At 41.8% G+C, this 17,964-nt stretch overlaps 1 protein-coding gene across 1 annotated transcript in view; it reads left to right on the top strand.

Moving 5' to 3' along the window:
- The window catches only part of SEZ6L (seizure related 6 homolog like), a 248,393-nt gene that overhangs the window by 135,591 nt on the left and 94,838 nt on the right, over window positions 1-17,964 (top strand). The window contains exons 3-4 of the mRNA XM_069081915.1: window positions 9,050-9,183; window positions 16,579-16,771. Of these exons, the coding sequence (XP_068938016.1) occupies window positions 9,050-9,183; window positions 16,579-16,771 (327 nt within the window). The remainder of the gene's footprint in view (window positions 1-9,049; window positions 9,184-16,578; window positions 16,772-17,964) is intronic.

Raw genomic sequence — 17,964 nt, 5'->3', positions numbered from 1 at the left:
GAGAGAGAGAGAGAGAGAGAGAGAGAGAGAGAGAGAGAGAGAGAGAGAGAGAGAGAGAGAGAGAGAGAGAGAGAGAGAGAGAGAGAGAGAGAGAAATCAGGAACAGGATTTGTACCCAAGTCTTCCTGACTCTAAGTGAACTATCAATGACTTATCCACTATATCACTCTTCCTCCTACTGAGTGGACAGCACTAAGCTGAAGTAAGTTAAGGAGTTCAGTCTAAGAGGAGATGTGACCCCGACACAAATGCCTATGATACACACTATGACATCATTAATTCCTTAGAGAGGTGCAGAACAAAGTAGGAAATCCAAGAGAGAAGGTCATTATCAGCCAGGAAGATCCAGGAAGTCCCCATAAAGGAGGAGGCATTGGAGTTGGGCTTTAAAGGATAAAGAAAAATACAAGGTTCAACAAGAGGCAGGGGAGAATTCTAGGCCCATGGAAGTCATAAGGGTGGGAAAACCCAGTGTATGTTCAGGAAACAAAGAGGTATCCAGTTTGGTGGAATTGTAGAATGGAGAGATGATGGAGGCATCATCACCCCCACTCTCCTTCCCTCTGGGCAGAAGCATCATGAAGGACAATGAATGCCTTCCCCTGCACCCCTGTTCACTTCTGCCAGTACTCATCCCTTCTGTCTGTGCATCTTCCTTCTGTGGAAATTGACTGATCGATCGATCAATCAAGAAGCATTTACTAAGTGCCCACTGTGTGCCAGGCACTGTGCAAAGCTTAGGAGATTCAAAGACCAAAATGAAACATCCCTGCCCTGCAGGAGTTAATGAGACTATGAAAAGAATCTAAAAGGTATAAGGGGAGTAGAGTATAAAGAACTTCAGACAGAAAGAGGAGAGACTGAGACAAGAAAAAGGAGAGGAGAAGAGTAGAGCCAAATATGAAAGACTTTGTATGTCAAATGGGAGATTTTGCTATTCTTCAGGTAATAGGGACTCCCTGAGACTTCTTGAGGAGGGGAGTAACAAGGTGAGATCTGTACTTGAGGATTATCACCTTAGCAGGTGCTTGGGGGATGACCTAAAGCAGTCAAGAATGGAAATGAAGAACTAGGAATTCCCTGCATAGATGCCACTGAAGTCATGAAAGTTAAAATGAGATCACGAGAGAAGAGAGGGTAGAGAGAGGAGAGCGACAACAAAAGACCTCCTAGAAGGACGATGCAGGACAATGGTCAGGACAAAGATGGGAAATCATTGAAAAAGCTAGAAGAAGATATGTAGATGGAAGGAGAAGTAGATGAGGATGGTATCTTTTAGGTCAAAGGGAGGAGAGTATAAGCAGTAAAAGAGGGTGGGGTGATTGTCAATGGGAAGAGCTGTGGGAGGGTCAAGGTTGAGAGAGGCTGAAGGGGTCTGGGGTGGAAAAGTCATTGGATTTGGTAATTGAGAAATGTCTGGGGATTTTCTTTTTTCTGGAGAGGTGAAGGCAAGGGAATTGGGGTTGAGTTGCCCAAGTCACACAGCTAGTTAAGTGTCAAGTTTCTGAGGCAGGATTTGAACTCAGGTCCTCCTGACTCCAGGGTCAGTTCTTCATTCACTGTGCCACATAGCTGCCCCTAGGGATTTTCAAGAAAGTAATTCCAGTAGAGTGATAGAGATAAAGTCCATATTGAAAGAAACTGATAAGAAAATGATTAAGAACAAATAGATGTACCTGGTACAAACTTGGTCAATAAATTTAGCCATGACGCGTATAAGAGTTTGGGGTGGGGGTGACTGAATGACTGTGGGACTCTGGCTGTGGGTGCCTGTGCTGCCCCATTCATGGAAGGAAAATAGGGTAGAAGGAAGAGTGAGCCAGGGGCAGAAGCAGACACTCCTAAGCTGCAGAAAGCCCTTCTCAGATCAACGTAGCTCAGCTCTAATGCATCTGGTGTTGTGATAAGTGTGTGGAAACAGGAGTCAGGAGTGCTGGGTTTGAACTCTACCATTAGGGAGAGGCAACTTGGAGAAGTAGATTGGACATCCACATTAGAGTCAGGTTCAATGGAGGGATTCTATTAGGACTAAGAGAGTTAGTGATGAAGGTGAGGTGGGAGATGTACAGAAAGAAGGGGTGAGTACTGGTAGAAGTGAACAGGGTTGCATTAGCCTTCATGAGACTTCTGCCCAGAGGGAAGGATAGTGGGGGTGATGATGCCTAGAAAGTATTAAGGAGTGGAAGACTGATGCTGAGGAAGCTAGCATCAGATGGCCTCAGCCTTCTCTGTGACATGGGCGGACAGGCTGTGCCCCAAGTCTCTTGGCTTCTGACACACTGCCCTTCTCACTGAGGCACAGCTGCCTTGAGGATGCCTTATGTTCAGAGAGCTTTTTGCTTTTCAAAGGGCCTTCACACACATTATCCCATTCGTTCCTCTCAAGGATTCTCTCTGAAAAGACATTTACATGCCACACACATTTACCATTCTTTTCCCATCACCAAACAAACATAATTTCCAGGAGACTGAAATTAATTCTGAGCTACTTGTAAATGTACAAAGCTCCAGTGTTCGTGCCATCCCCTTCTTTTGTTTCCCTCCCCTCTTTCCTAGGCTGGGCCTCCTTTCCTTCCTCTCCATCTTCTATATGGTTCTATGTGTCACTGTTTCTGCTATGCCATACTTTAGACCCAAGATCACAATTCTTTGTCCTACCTCCCTTCTCTTCTTTCTAACAAGACCCTATATCTTTGTTGTCAGAGCTTGTCCATTTTTTCCCCAGACCAACCCTGACATAATGTAGTGAATATTTGTAACTACAAGACCTGGGTCAGTCACTGAACATTTATGAAGCAATTAGTATGTGCCAGACACTGTGTCAAGCATCAGGAATACAGAAAAAGGCAAAAACTCTGGTCCCTGCTCTCAAGATGCTCACAGGCTGATATGGGAGACAACATGAAGACATGAAGCATTCCAAGAGTGGACAAACAACATGAGTTCAGAACAGATGGAACAAGAGAGATGGGGAGAATTCTAAGCCTATAGAATACACAGAGGAGGGAAAACCCAGTGCATGTGCAGAAGGCAAAGAATTATTCAATTTGGTGGAATTATGGAATGCATAGAGGGATCCTCTCAGAAGGAAGGCATGGTGGGCTGGGGGAACCAGAAAAGCCTCCTGCATAAGGAAGGCTTGGAGATAAGTCTTGAAGAGAGCCGGAAGCAGAGGTGGAGGAAGGAGAGCATTCCAGGCATGGGAGGCAGCCAAGTAAAAGGCATTGCATTGAGAGATGGCACATTGTGTTAGAGGAATAGCCCTGAGGTCACCGGTGCCAGATAGTACAGTGAATGATGGGGCATCAAGTGTAAGAAGACTAGAAAGGTAAGAAGAGGCCAGGCAATGAAGTGCTTTATCACCAAACAGGGGGCTTTATATTTGATATTGGAAGTAACAGGGAGACCCTGGATTTTTTGAATGGGGGTAGTAGTGACATGGTCAGAAATTAGATGAGAAAAATCACTTTAGCAACTGAGTGGGCAGGTGGGTTGGAGTAGGAAGAGACTTGAGGCAAGGAGGTCAATTAGACAGCTATTACAATAGTCCAGGGGAGAGGTGATGAGGGAGTAGTAGGATTGTCTGTGTGGGCAGTGAGAGGAGGGATACATGGGAGAGATGAGAAAATAGAAACAATAGAATTTGGATATGGTCAGTAGGTGCAGTTGAGGAGTCAAGGGTGCCCCAGAACTTCATATTCCATTTTTATAGGCTGGCAGGATGAGGATGATTCCCATTTTGCAGATGAGGAAACTGAGGTCCAGAGAGGAGAAATTTGTCCCAAGATCATTCAGTGTGTTAGCAACAACCAGCATTGAAGCCACATTTTCAGGCTCCTAATTTGGGGCCATGATTGTTTCAGGATTCTGTCCATGAGTATCTACACTGCCCTGTTCATGAAAGGAAGATAAAGTAAGGAAGAGTAAGCCAGGGAGCAGAAGCAGACACTCCTAAGCTGCAGAAAGGCCTTCTCAGCTCGACACAGCTGAAGGGTGGGTGTAGTCATGAGGGTATGGAACCAGGAGTCAAGAGAACTGGGTGTAAGCTCTACCACTGGGGAGAGGCAGCTTGGAGAAGCAGACTGGGCACCACCTTAGAGTCAGGAAAACTGGAGTTCAAATCCTGGCCCAGACAGTTTCTATTTGTGTGTCCCTGGGCAAGTCATTTAATCTTTCTCTTCATCTGTGAAGTGGGGATAATAACACCTACATCACTCAGCTCAAATAAGATATGTTATAATGTGCTTTGCAACCCTTCAACTGTTACACAAATGTTAGTTATTTTATAAAACTCTTGGGCCTCAGTTTCCTCTTCTATAAAATAGGATTAGATTATATAATCTCTAAGGTTGCTCCCAGCTCCAAAACTCACTGTTCTTGTTTTGACATTTGGTGTTATATGTTCTAATGAGCTAGCTCTGACACTCAATGTTTTATGTTTTAAGGACCCTTTCTTCTGATATTCTACATTCTAGGGTTTCTTCTCAGCTCTGACATCCCCTGTTCTCAGGCCCCTCCCAACTCTGACATCCCCTGTTCTAAGGTCCCCCTCAGCTCTGACATCCCCTGTTCTAAGGCCCCTCCCAGGCCTGACATCCCCTATTCTAAGGCCCCTCCCAGCTCTAACATCCCCTGTTCTAAGGCCCTTCCCAGCTCTGACATTCTGACAAATTCTGTATTGACTATGCCCCCAAATGTCTGCCTCATTCTTCACTTCCAGTTCCTCATCTCTCTGGCAGGAGGTAGGCATATACTTCATCTTCAGGCCTCTGGACTCAGGGTTTGTCATTGGAATGACTAGAGCTCTTAAGTCTTTCAAAGTTGTTCTGTCTTTATAACACTGAACAAACAATGATTTATTGAGTACTTCTTGTATATAGATGCTGAGTGACTCAAGGACAAAAGCAAGACAGTCTCTGCCCTCAAAGAGCTTACATTCTATCCAGAAAACAACATGGATGTTGTGATTAGCTGCCACATATATCCAAAGAAATTACAAAATAATGATAGGTATTGGGGGGTGACACAAAGATCTGAGGGGAAATAGGAAGAAACCTTCCTTCTAGCTCTTCCCCCTGGGGTCTCAAACAGAACCAATCTATTCCCTCTCCATTTGTCATCCCTTTAGTCACTTTATAAATGCTTGTGGATTAATCCACCAATTGATGGATAGATGGAGTGGGCTGATAGTCATTGAAGTTCCTTCCCAAACCTGTTGGGAATCACTGAAAAACTTGGAGTAAATGGAGGGTTAGAAGGAATCATGTGATCCAACACAAAAATTTTACAAATAAGGAAAAAGACTCAGAGAGACTGAAACCCATCCCCAAGAGAGAGGAGGAGAGCCACACAGGTAGAAACAATGGAAGAAAAACCAGTTCTGGACATCTTAGGAATGATACTAAGTAGGTGGACAGTATCTAGATCTAGACAGCTAGGCTATAAGGAGTCTCAAAATCATGCCATTTGGGAATGTAGTGAAGAAAATTGGGGTGTTTATCCTGGAGAAGAGAAGACTCATGAAGGTATTAAAAGACCTTCCATATATTGTAACAACTATTTTTGTTGGGATACAGGTTGGACTAGATCAGAGATATCAAATTCATTGGGGAGTAATTTTCCAATGCAACCTGAACCAGACTAAAATATAATTAAGAAATATTTAACAAAAGACATAAGAATACCATACAACATAGGCAATGCTCATTTGTGGTTTTCTAAGTCATCATGTCGTTTCAGTGATCCATTTCTTTTGAGTCTGACACCACTCAACTAGATGACCCTTTTGCCTCTGGGATTTCTATGAATCCTTAATGAATACATGGGGAATCCCCTGACTGTTAAATATAACATATCATATATATAAATATAATTTGCTATATAAATCTTGCTATTCTATTTCCTGAATCATAGTTACATATGTAACTTTGCTCTCAGAATAAGATTGGGATCCAAAACTGGCAGAGTCAGAATCATACTTCTCAGTTGTTCGATAAACATTTATTAAACATTATTACATAGAAAGTACTGTGCTAAATTCTGGGCATACAATAAAAGGCAAGAGACAGTTCCTGCCCTCAGGGAGTTTACAGTTTAATGGGGGAGACCCCATGCAAGCAACAACGTACAAACAAGCTATATTTGGAATAAATAGGAAATAATCAGCAGAAGAAGGGATTAGAAAAGGCTTACTGAAGAAGGTATGATTTTGACTGGGACTTGAAGGATGTCAGGGAAACCATGTGGTGAAGAGGAGGGAGAGCATTCCAGACATGGTACACAGCCAGAGCAAATGCCTGGAGTCTAGAGATGGAGGGTCTTGTTGGAGGAACAGCCAAGAAGCCAATGTCACTGGATCAAAATCCTTGTAACCTTTTGTGAATGAGTAGTAAGAATGTCATTAATAAGATCTAAAGCAAGCCCTTTGAGGAAGGTGTGGCTATGTTTTTATTCCTTAAAATAAATTCCTTTTCTTCTAGTTCCCAGAACTAGATTAATTCAGGTATAAATAAGTTGAGATAGATTTGGAATCCAGTTCTGACTCCAAATCCCCTGCACATTCCACTCTACTATGATTATTCTTACTCATCTCATTGCTGTGCTAATAGTCGCCTTGCTAGAGGCTGTATACACTCCACAGGGCCTAACAACCGGCAAGAAATTGATTGTCAAATAGCTTCAAATCATGACAGGTTTAGAGTCTAGATGTGGCTCCTCTGGGGCACTTTCCTTACCATTTTTCTGTAGTTGACTGGTGTTCTATGCATCTTCCCTGAAAAATGACCCTCAGAAATACCCATATGACTTCAGCAAATGAGCCAATTTGGAGACTAGTTAATTATCTTTCCCAGCATGCTTTGTTCAGGAGCCAAATGAGAAGGGGACAGTGGGGACAGAGAGGTGACTGCAGCTCAGTGATTGGCCATGGAAACTCTGGAAGCCCTTCACAATTATGCATTTATAGCATATCTTGATTCTGCTGGAGACTAGGGGCTTCCAAATTAGTTTTTCCTCAACTCCAGCCCATCTCCACATTATCTCCAGGTCTAAAAACGGACATTTCAGTTATCATCTTTTTCAGAACAATAGGGGCTTTGCCTCAGGGCGCTAGCACTCAGGAAAGTGACTTTCCTCTTCATGCCAAACAGCATTGTGGTCCCTCGCCTCATAGTCCTCCAGTGGACCTTGACTCTATGTGGCAGAACAATCCCCCAGACCACTGTCCTAAGGGTCCTGTCCCTATAGTGAGCCTCTCCTAGGCTAGCCATGCACTCCTACAGACTCCCTACACTCTAACAGGGACCAGAGGATTCTCTTGGGTATAGTTTATGCCCTCCCCTAGAAGGACTTCACCCAGTAGGAAAGTATCCTGGACATTTCACCCTCCTCCAAGTTCATTCATTCATCCCAGAAGCATAGTTACAACTCCGATCTCCTCTCCATTTCAGCATTTCCCAACTGCTTTTGTTATTCAGTCCTTTTTTAATCATGTCCCATTACTCATGACTCCATTTGGGGCATTCTTGGCAAAGATACTAGAGTGATTTACCATTTCCTTCTCCAGCTCATCTTACAGATGAGGAAACTGAGTTGAGTGGAGTTAAGAAGAAACAGGGTTAAGTAACTAATAGTTGTGTGACCCTGTTCTAGGCCCAGTACCAGATTATCAGTATAAACTTCCCCATGTGATCTTGAGTTTGCCTTAACTCATTACTATTTCTAAAGCAACCCTGGCAGGCAGTCTGGGATGTAGAAAGAGAACAGAATTTCTCGGCCGTTAGAAGGAAAGCGGGCACGAGGGCAGGCATTGTTTTTTCATTCTCTTTATATAAAGCCTAGCCCATTGCCTGAGTCTTTTTCCTTATTTGTAAAATTTTGGGTTGGATCAGACGATGCCTTGTAACCCTACATTTATTCTAAGTTTTTGAAGAGCCTGTTCATTGACTGATTGTGTTGAAATCAGAGAATCTGGATTCAAGTCTTAGCTCTCCCACTTTATAGCCTTTATATCCTTGAAATGATCAGTGCACAGACCTGTGCCCCATTTTCCTCATTTGTAAAATTAGGGGGATTAGGCCAGATTAGATGGAATCCAAGGTCCTTTTTAGCTCTGAACCTCTGATCTTATGACCCCCGTCCAACCTCTCATTTAGACAGAAAAGGTTCAGATTGGGAAAATGCTTCCAAAAGCCATGTGGGCCAGTGAAAAGAGCTTTGGATTTGGAGTCTGGGGAATTGGGGAACCACATTAGAATGCTGTATGATCCTGAAAAATTCAACCCAGTTCAAAAAGCATTTTGTAAGTGATTACTATGTGTCCGGCAATGTGCTAGGTGTTAGGGATCCAAAACCAAAATAGAAAACAGCCTTTGACCTCTAGGGAGTCATATCCTATGGGGGAAGAGAGGATGGACATTTCCCTTCTTTGGGACTCAGTTTTCTTACTTGTAAAATAGAGACACGTCATAGCATAGTGGATAGAGGGCCAGAGCTGGAGTCTGGAAGATCTGGGTTCAAATCTTGTCTCAGGCACTTACTATCTGTGTGATTTTGGACAAGTCACTTTCCCACCCCATGCCTCCCTCAGTTTCCTCTGGTGTAAAATGAAGGCCTTGAATTCAATGGCCTCCAAGTTCCCTTCCATCTTTAAACTGAAGACCTTATGAAATAAGAGCATTGTGTTTAACATCTAAAGCCCCTCCTAGATCGAAGGCTATGATCCGATGCCCAAATTTACACAAAGATTAAGTAGGAAAGACGAGATTTGAATTCATGTCCTCTGGCTCCAAAACTCTCTTTGCTAAATGACATTGCCTCTCAAAACCTAAATGCTTATTAAAATCTGTAATCTTAAAAAAAACCTAAAAAGCCCGAGCGCTCTTTTTGCATGTGGATCTTCCCACCCTCAGCTCCTTTCTCTGTGGCTGCCAACCTCCAAGGCCCCTAGGGCTGAAGCTGTAGGTCATTGCGATCTTTGGAATGGGCTTTGCTGGCCCATGGGAACATTAGGCTCAGGGAACATGATTCTAACTGCAATGTCTGCCTTCAGCTCTCTGCAGCGTCACCTTCTCTGATCCCGAGGGCTACATAGATTCCAACGACTACGCCCCACTGCCCCTGCACAGCTTCCTGGAGTGCACCTACAATGTGACTGTCTACACTGGCTATGGGGTGGAGCTCCAGGTAACAAACCACACTGCACTGGGCCGAGCATGCTGCAGCTACATGGGCAAATCTGCGTGTTGCGATAGTGTCTGGGTGTTGTTATTCTCTAATCACAACTTGTTTCAGTGTCCTTTTATGGAACCACAGGAGAACTGGGGAGTTGGATCACACCCAACATCCCCTCACTTTACAGAGAAGAAAACCAAAGGCACAGAGTAGGGTCACAGCATCCTAGGTCAAAAGCTAGAAGAGACCAACTCATTCACATGACAGATGGGTAAACTGAGGCTCAAAGGAATTAAGTGGTTTGACCAAGATCACATTGGTAGTGTCAGAGAAAGGATCGGAATCCAATTCCTCCAAGTCCAGAGTCAATGTTCTTTCACAACCATCCAATGGAAATAAACAAATCTCAGTACCACTGAGAGTCTGACAATTAGGAAAGCACCAAAGCAGAATATGTTTTTCTTTATTGGAAGGATTTGCAAATACAACTATCCCTTAGTCAATCAGCAAACATTTAAGAACCTACTATAGAGCTTGTAGACTTTAGGCATCCAAAGGCAGTAGTGAAATAGTCCTTGTCCTCAAGAAGTGTGTGTGTGTGTGTGTATACCTCAGAGGGGCATTCCTGTTATCTATGCATATAGTATATGATCTATATAATATAGCTCAGAGGGGAATTACAGTTATCTATATATAATATACCTAGTATACCTCAGAGGGGCATTCCAGTTATCTATGTATATAATATTCTAAGACAAGTCACTTCCCCTTTCTCAGGATGAGGTTCATTGGTCCACTTGATAAGCATTAATTAAGCACCCACTGTATGCAAGATCCTGTGCTAGGCACTAGAGATTAAAAGGTAAAATGGAAAATGTTCCTTCCCTTCGGAGTGCTTCTATTCTACTTGAGATACATAATATTTCAGTATGTAGCTCAGGGCCACGGAGCCCTGGGCTTGGGCTTGCATGGACATAATCTGTTTTGGGGCACTGATTCAGAATAATAATTTCTCTTTCAGGCTGTCACCTCCAACCAGAGGCAACACTTCTAAATATCCTTCACATCTATGTTTTCACAGTCTGGGTAACAGAACCCTCAGACCTCATACAAGCACTCCAGGTGACAGATGTCTATTAGATAGACATCCGTCTTTATTGGGTCCCATTTTTTAAAATGCACTTGGCAGAACGGACCCTCAGGAGCTCATAAATTGATACAGAAGACAAAGAAAGCATTTTGAGTAGCATACAATCCATTCTTCAGAAGGGAGTTAAGGTTACCAGTGGGGCAATACCTTTCCATTGTGGTGAAATCCTTTCTCCCAGAGTCTTACATAGCCCCACCAATATTCAAAGTGCGGCCTTATGTCTTATTTTTCCACCAGAAGACTAACACATCTGGAGCTTCCATGCAAGCAATCTTTTTCTCATCAGACTTACACTTTCAAAATCATTCACAATAAAATCATAGTCAGTCAATAAGTATTCATTAAATGTCTAGTTGTATGTACCAGACACTATGCTAATAAGCATTGGGAATCCAAAAGCTAGACCCTGCTCTCAAGGAGCTCACAGCCTAATAGGGGAGACAACATGAAAATGGATATGTATGTACAAACAAACTGTAGACATGCTATCAAGAGAGGGAAGTCGCTAGCATTAAGAGGGACCAGAAAAGGTTTCATGGAAAACCTGGAATTTTAGCTGAGACTTCAAGTAAGTCAAGAAAAGCAGAAGGTACAGATGAGGAGGGAACATGTTCCAGGTGCTGAGGACAACCAGTGAACATTCTCAGAGCTGAATATGGAGTGTCTTGGTCTCTTATTGCCACATGATATGGCTTTGATCCATTTTCCAACAGTAGGGTCATTTGAGTGATCCTCATCATTTCTCTTTGAGAATTTCTCAGGAACTTCCCTTTTCTCTCTCTAGGGCCAGATATCCAAACTCTCAAACTTGGAGTTGTTCATGAGTCAACTTCCAAAACTAGCACTTCCCAAGAAATATCTCTTCTCTGGCTAGAAGCCTAGATTTCAGAATCACACTGCCTAGGAAATAAACAACCACCACCACCCCCTCCCCAGCCCAGGAGACATTGACAAGCATATGTGCAGCTCTACCATGTGCTTCTGCAGGCAATGTTGACACTCCTCTGTACCCTGGATTGTATCATCTCTTGGACTGGGAAAATCCACTCTCAGATCTGACCATCACTCAGAAACTAAAGAGCTAGCATAGGCGACTCCCATATGCTTCCATCCCAAGGCATCCATGAACCTCTCAGGGGAGAGACATTGTACTTGCATTGATTTTGCTCCCATCTCCCAAGAACCCACGTTGACTCTGCTGTTCTCGACTTCATGTTAGAAACAAGAAATACTCAAAAAGTATTGAAAGTGGCAGGTCACTTCTCTTTAGTAAGCCTTAGCAAAGAATTAGCACCCACAAACAACAGTCTGTCTTGCCAAGAGTCCTAGTCAAACAAAGACCCTACTAAGCAGTCCCATTCACTGAAATCCAGACTTTAAGAGGTTCCAAGAAGCAGGGTTAGTGTTAAATCAACTACTCATACTGTATCAGCCTCAAATAAACCCGATTGAAAGAGATAATTAGGAAAACTACATTTTGCAAAAAGGTATCAGACAATGAAGAAATATAAAAAAGTTTAAAGCAAATTTCTCTGATAAAGACTTCATTTCTCAAATATATAGGGAATGGGGGAAAATTTATAAAAATAAGAGACATTCCTCAATTGATAAATGATCCAGGAATATAAACAGGCAGTTTTCAGAAGGAGAAATCAAAGCTATCTATTGTCATATGAAAAAAATTATCTAAGTCACTACTGATTAGAGAATGGCAAATTAAAACAACTCTGAGGAACCACCTCATACCTATCAGAAATAACAAGTGCTAGAGGGGTATGGGAAAATAGTTACATGAGTGAACTTTGGTGGAGTAATGAACTGATCTGTTCTGGAGAACAATCTGGACCTATACCCAGATATTTTTGTACATATAAGTCCTTTTTCTCTTTGATCTCTTTAGGTTACAGAGCTAGTACGGGTATTGCTGGATCAAAGAAAAAAGAAAAGGATCTATATATACAAAAATATTTATAGCAGCTCTTTTAGTGGTGGCAAAGAATTGGAAATCTAGGATTAGAATTTCCAAAGAATTGGAAATCAACAATTAGGGAATAGCTGGATAAGTTATGGCATATGACTGATGGAGTGCTGTTGTTCTATGGGAAAATGACAGGTTTCTGAGAAATATGGCAAGACCTAGATGAACTAATGTAGAGTGAAGTGAGAATAATCAAGAGATCATTGTGAACAGTAACAGCAATGTTGTGGTGATAATCAACTACAAAAGACTTGGTTATTGTTATCAATACAATGATCTAAAACAATTCCAAAGGACTCATGAAAAAAATCCTCTCCACCTCCAGAGAGAGAATTGGTGAACTCTGAATGAAAATGGAAGTATAATTTTTTCACTTTATTTTCTTGGTGTTTTTTTTTTACTATATGGCTAATATGGAAATTTGTATGATTTCACATGCATGATTGACATCATATTGTTTGCTTTCTCAGTGTTTGGGGGAGGCATGGGAGAAAGGGAGAAAATTTGAGAACCAAAATTTTAAAAGAAAATAATGTTAAATAGATAGATATTTAGATAGATTGATAAAGAAAAGAAAGGTAAGGTGAAAGTAGATGATGAAGGGTTCTAAATATCAAACAAGGGGGTTTATATTTTATCCTAGATGCAATAGGGAGTCACTGAAGATTCTTGGATGGAGGAGTGACAGAGTAAGATCTACAATTTTATTTTGGTGTCTATTTGGAAGGTGGATTGGAGAGAAAGAATACTAGAAGCAGGCAATCTCCAATTAGGAGTCCAATCCAGAGATGCTTAAGGTCTGAATTAAAGGTGTGGGAGTAGTGAAAAGGGGAAAGATTCAAGACCTGTTATGAAGGCAGAACTGACAAGAGCTAGAAACCAAGTTGCATATGAGAAGATGAGGGAGAAAAAGTGTTGAGGCACTGAGGCTATGAGCCTGGGTGACTGGAAGGGTGGTACCCTCCACTGAAATAGGAGAAGGGATCCATGAAGAGAAAGAAGATAATGGTATCATTTTAGAAAAGCTGAATTTGAGGATTTTAAACCAAAGATGTCCCCAGGCAGTTGTTTATATAGGACTAGACCTCCAGAGAAAGTTTGGAGATGGATAGGTTAGATTGGAAACTCACCTGCCCAGAGATGATGCTTGAATCCATGACCACTAAAATGAGATTACTAAGCAAGAGAGAAGAGGTCCAGGATGGATCATTGGGAGAAATTTTTCCTTTGAAAACATGACTGATGTCATCACTGAAGGAGACTAGGGAGAATAGATAGGATAGAGGAGATGCCTCATTTGTAAAATAAGAGAATAGGAGTGGCTGTCTCAGATCCCATCCAGCCTGGTGATTCTGTTCTACTCTAATCTATCTCATTCTATCATGTTGCATTAGGATCATTCATGGAATGAATCAGGAGAAGACTTAGGTGGGCTGTAATAGCTGTAGCAAAGAGGCATATTCCTTACCCACAAAATGAGGATGTTGGAACAGAACATAGGCACTAGATAATCTCTGACATTCCAGGTTCTTTTCCCTTATTCTACTTGACCCAATAAGGAAGAGCTAGGAACAATGGGTGGCAGACATGACTACATCCAAAGAGAGAGGAACTTCCTAAAAATTAGAACCATCTAAAATGAGACATCCTGCCTCTTAGAGTAGTGAATGTCCTAGTATTTAAGGACTTCCATCAAAGGCAGGTAAATTTACTTAGAAGTGACATTGTAGATAGAGGCCACGTAATGGTCTATGGACTATGGACTGTGACATCTATAGCCCTTTCCAACTTGGGAACTCTGCAGTTCTCTTGACTTTATTGGTGAAAATACACCAGTATTTCATAGATATGCAATTTAGTCACTGTTGGTGTCTCTCCTAGTATAGACCCCCCCCCACTCCTCTATATAATAAACTTTTTGAGTTACTGTGTTCTCTCTGTTGCTCTCTCTCTCTGTCTCTGTCTCTCTCTGTCTCTGTCTCTCTCTCTCTCTCTGTCTCTCTCCAACTCTCTATGCCCCCAAATTAAAAAAAATACATTGCACGGTGGCATATCTTCTTGTAGTTATGCAAGTTCTTGCATGACAGACCTATGATTTCTATGGGCTATCCTCTACTCCAAGCCCCTCCAGTGTGGCAGGACCTATCACAGATCACTCTTCACTGCCACAGCCTTCAAGAACCCAGGCTGACCTCTATTCCACAATGGAGGAGACATAAGTTAGTGGGACTCCATAAAATTCTATAGCTAGAGTGGGAAGGAACCTTAGAACCTGTTAAGTTCAACCATCTCATTTTATAAATAAGGAAACTGAGGCCCATTAAAATAAAAATGCACCAACTGAATGCTGTTTTAAAAAGACTAGGGGAGTTTATTATTTAATGTAACCAGCGAATGACTCTTCTTTTAAAGGAAGATTCCTTTTTAATGTAAAATATCCCAAGTCTGAATAAAGCTTTTTGGCTATTTGAGATTTTGTATATTTTGATTTAGTGCCTCCTGAAATATTTGGGGGCTATGAACTATGATTTATATGCAGATTTCAGCCAAGAGGGATCAGACTCAGGAAGTCTGAGAAGGGGGAAGGAGTAATGCAGGTTCAGTCTTGTCCCAGACTCCCTCTTGTTCATTCAAGTACTTGGCAATGAGAGTGAAGACCTCCGCCATGGCTGATTTGCCAGCTGATTGCAGAGGTCCAGATGCCATCAGGCTTCTGTTTCCAATGTAACTGACATGCACCTGGAGAGATTGGGAAGTGCATTTCATTGAGAAACCCCAGTGCACCTGTGTCTGTCTCTGAGCATCTCTTATTTCCTTTGTTCTGAAGAGACAAATTCCTCCTCCTCCTCCTCCTCTTCCTTGCAGATTTTGTGTCTTTGTTTGACCTCTGTGCAGAAATATACAGACAGATAAAGAAGAGAGAAAGGGGGAAAGAGACAGATGGGGATGGACATATAGACAGAGAAATAAAAAAGACTAAAAGAGAAACAGAGAATAGAAAAGGGGAAAACAACAGTTAGAGAAAGATAAAGAGGCTGAGAGACAGAGATGGAGAAGGGGAAAGGAAAGAGAAGAGAGTAAGAAAAACAGAGAGAGATAGAGAAAGATGAGAGCAAGGGGAAACAGGTAGGGAAACAAAGAGAGGAAGAGATGTGGGGGTGGGGAGAGAAGAAAGAATGCCAGTCAAAGGACAGACATAAGCCTCAGAATCAGGAACATAGATTTGGAGCTGGAAGGGAACTAAGGGATCATCCAGTCTGAAGTCTTCCCCTTATTTAATAGATGAGGAAACTGAGGCCCAGAGAGAGGATTATAGTCACACAGGTATCATAGTATATTGCAATAGTCTCATTTATTAAAGTGTAGAGACAACAGTGAGCCAACGAGGGAGTACAGTGAGTAGAATGCCAGGACTGGAGACAAAAAGACTTCTTATCCTGAGTTCAAATCCAGCCTCAGTCATGGGCAAGTCACTTGTCTCTTTTTGCCTCAGTTTCCTCATATGTAAAATGAGGTGGAGAAAGAAATGGCAAACTACTCCAGTATCTTTGCCAAGAAAACCCCAAATGGGGTCATGTAGAGTTGGATGTGACTGGAACTGAACAAAAAGGTCAACAGTGTGTAGTGTACTGGATTGAGAATTAAAGGATGTGAGTTCAAATCTTGATTCTGCTACTCTCTGTGGGACTTCAAGCAAGTCCCTTCATCATTTTGGACTTGTATTTCATCCTCAGTAAGATAGAAAATTCACTTAATGACCTATAATGTCCCTTCCAATTCTAAATTTTATGGTCTAATGAGTCATACTTGTAGGTAGCTTATGGGAGGTTTTCAACTTGATGGGTTATATAGTGGAAGGAGGGCTGGCTATTGTGAGAGGACCTGTGTTTGAGTCATAGTTCAGACATGTATTATCTTTGGGTCCTTGGGCCACTGGCTTGACCTCTCTGGGCCTTAGCTTCCTCATCTGTAAAATGGAGGGATTAAACACTGATCCCCTGATGTTTCTTCCAGTTCTATGATCCTGTGATTGCCCCACTGTACCACTCTTGAGTTCTGATACATAGTAGACCCTCAATAAATATTTGTTCTTTGACTAACTGGACTAGAATCCTGGACAAGGTTGGAGTGAGCTGTCCACCTGCTGATTTCTATAAGGCAGTCATTCCCACCATATTCCTACAGGGGGAGAAGTAATGAAAATAAGACTGATCCATGTCTCCATCTTCCAAACCTTTCCTCATCCTATCTCCCCTATCCTTGCTACTTTCTTCTCCAGGTGAAGAGTGTGAACCTGTCTGAAGGAGAGCTGCTCTCCATTCGAGGAGTGGATGGCCCCAATCTGATGGTCTTAGCCAACCAAACCCTCTTGGTTGAGGGACAAGTGATACGAAGTCCAACCAATACCATTTCTGTCTACTTCCGAACATTCCAGGATGATGGGATTGGAACCTTCCAGCTTCACTACCAGGGTAGGGGCTAAACACAGGTTGACAAGAGTCGTGTTATTTTGGGTTTTGTCTGGGATCAAGATTTCTCCAAAGTCTCCTCTGCTCTCTCCTTTTTTCCTTTCTTTCTTTTTATTTTTCCTCTTTCATTCATTCCCTTTATATTCTCTTCCTCATTCTCTTCTTTCCTCCTCATAGTTTTGCCTTTTCTTTTCTTGTATTCCTCTTATTTTTCTCCCCTTCCATTTTTCTTCTTTCATCGCTTCCTTTTTCTTTCCTCTTCTTTTCTTTCTATTTTATTTTTCTCTCTCTTCCTTTTCTCATTTCCCTTTTGTTTTTTTTACTTTTCCTTCATTTCTGCTCATCTTGTTTTTCTTCTTTGTTTTATCTCATCCTTCTTTTCTTCATCCAGTTCCACATTTCCCTGGGAACTTATACTTTCTGTGTTCTTCAAGTTGTGTGTATTTACCTGAGAGTAAAAGATCGGGATAAAAAAATGGGACAAATGCCCCCAGCACCTGGATATCTAGAATCATCCTTCTTAATAGCATGTGGACCAAACATATGGGTGACTGACAATTTCATCTAAGTGTTTCAACCTCATTTAGACATGGGACATTGTCTTATTTTGCTGTCGTTCTTTATGTGGACGGGTTTATTTGTTTATTTTACTTACAATAGTGAAGGGTGGATTTGGAGCAGGGACTGGGAAAAAGTCTGCTATCTATAACTTTTACTTGTATTATTTGCTTTCTTTCTTTCCTCCACTAGATGTATTCCTGAGCAAATTTCCCACTCACTCAAAATATATACCATAGCACAGGCTGCTTATCTCAGACTGAATGCAGTAATGCATGTATAGTACTGCGCAAACCTGGGAGTGAATGTAGAGTATTGTCATCATCATTACTATTATTATTGCTGTTATTCTGTAAAGTATTTTAATTTTTTTACCATGTGACCTTCCCCAAGAAAACTGTAAAAAAAAGAAGCAGTAACACCATGGCTATTATTACTAGTGCTGCTCCCAAGGACCAAGCAGAACATGTCTGATTGCATCTCCACATAATAACCCTTCAGATGCCTGAAGATTCCCACAAAAGTTCCATGCCAAGGTCTCCATTTCCAGGTTACATCCTATTCTCCTATAGTACAAACACCATCACGTTTCTTTTTCTATAGATATTCTCCAACTGATTGATATCCTTCCTAAAATA

Source organism: Petaurus breviceps, unplaced genomic scaffold (assembly GCF_028583685.1).
Source record: "Petaurus breviceps papuanus isolate PSGF00001 unplaced genomic scaffold, PetGlider_PUasm1.0 99, whole genome shotgun sequence".
NCBI lineage: Eukaryota > Metazoa > Chordata > Mammalia > Diprotodontia > Petauridae > Petaurus > Petaurus breviceps.
This window is presented reverse-complemented; position numbering and strand designations above follow the sequence as displayed.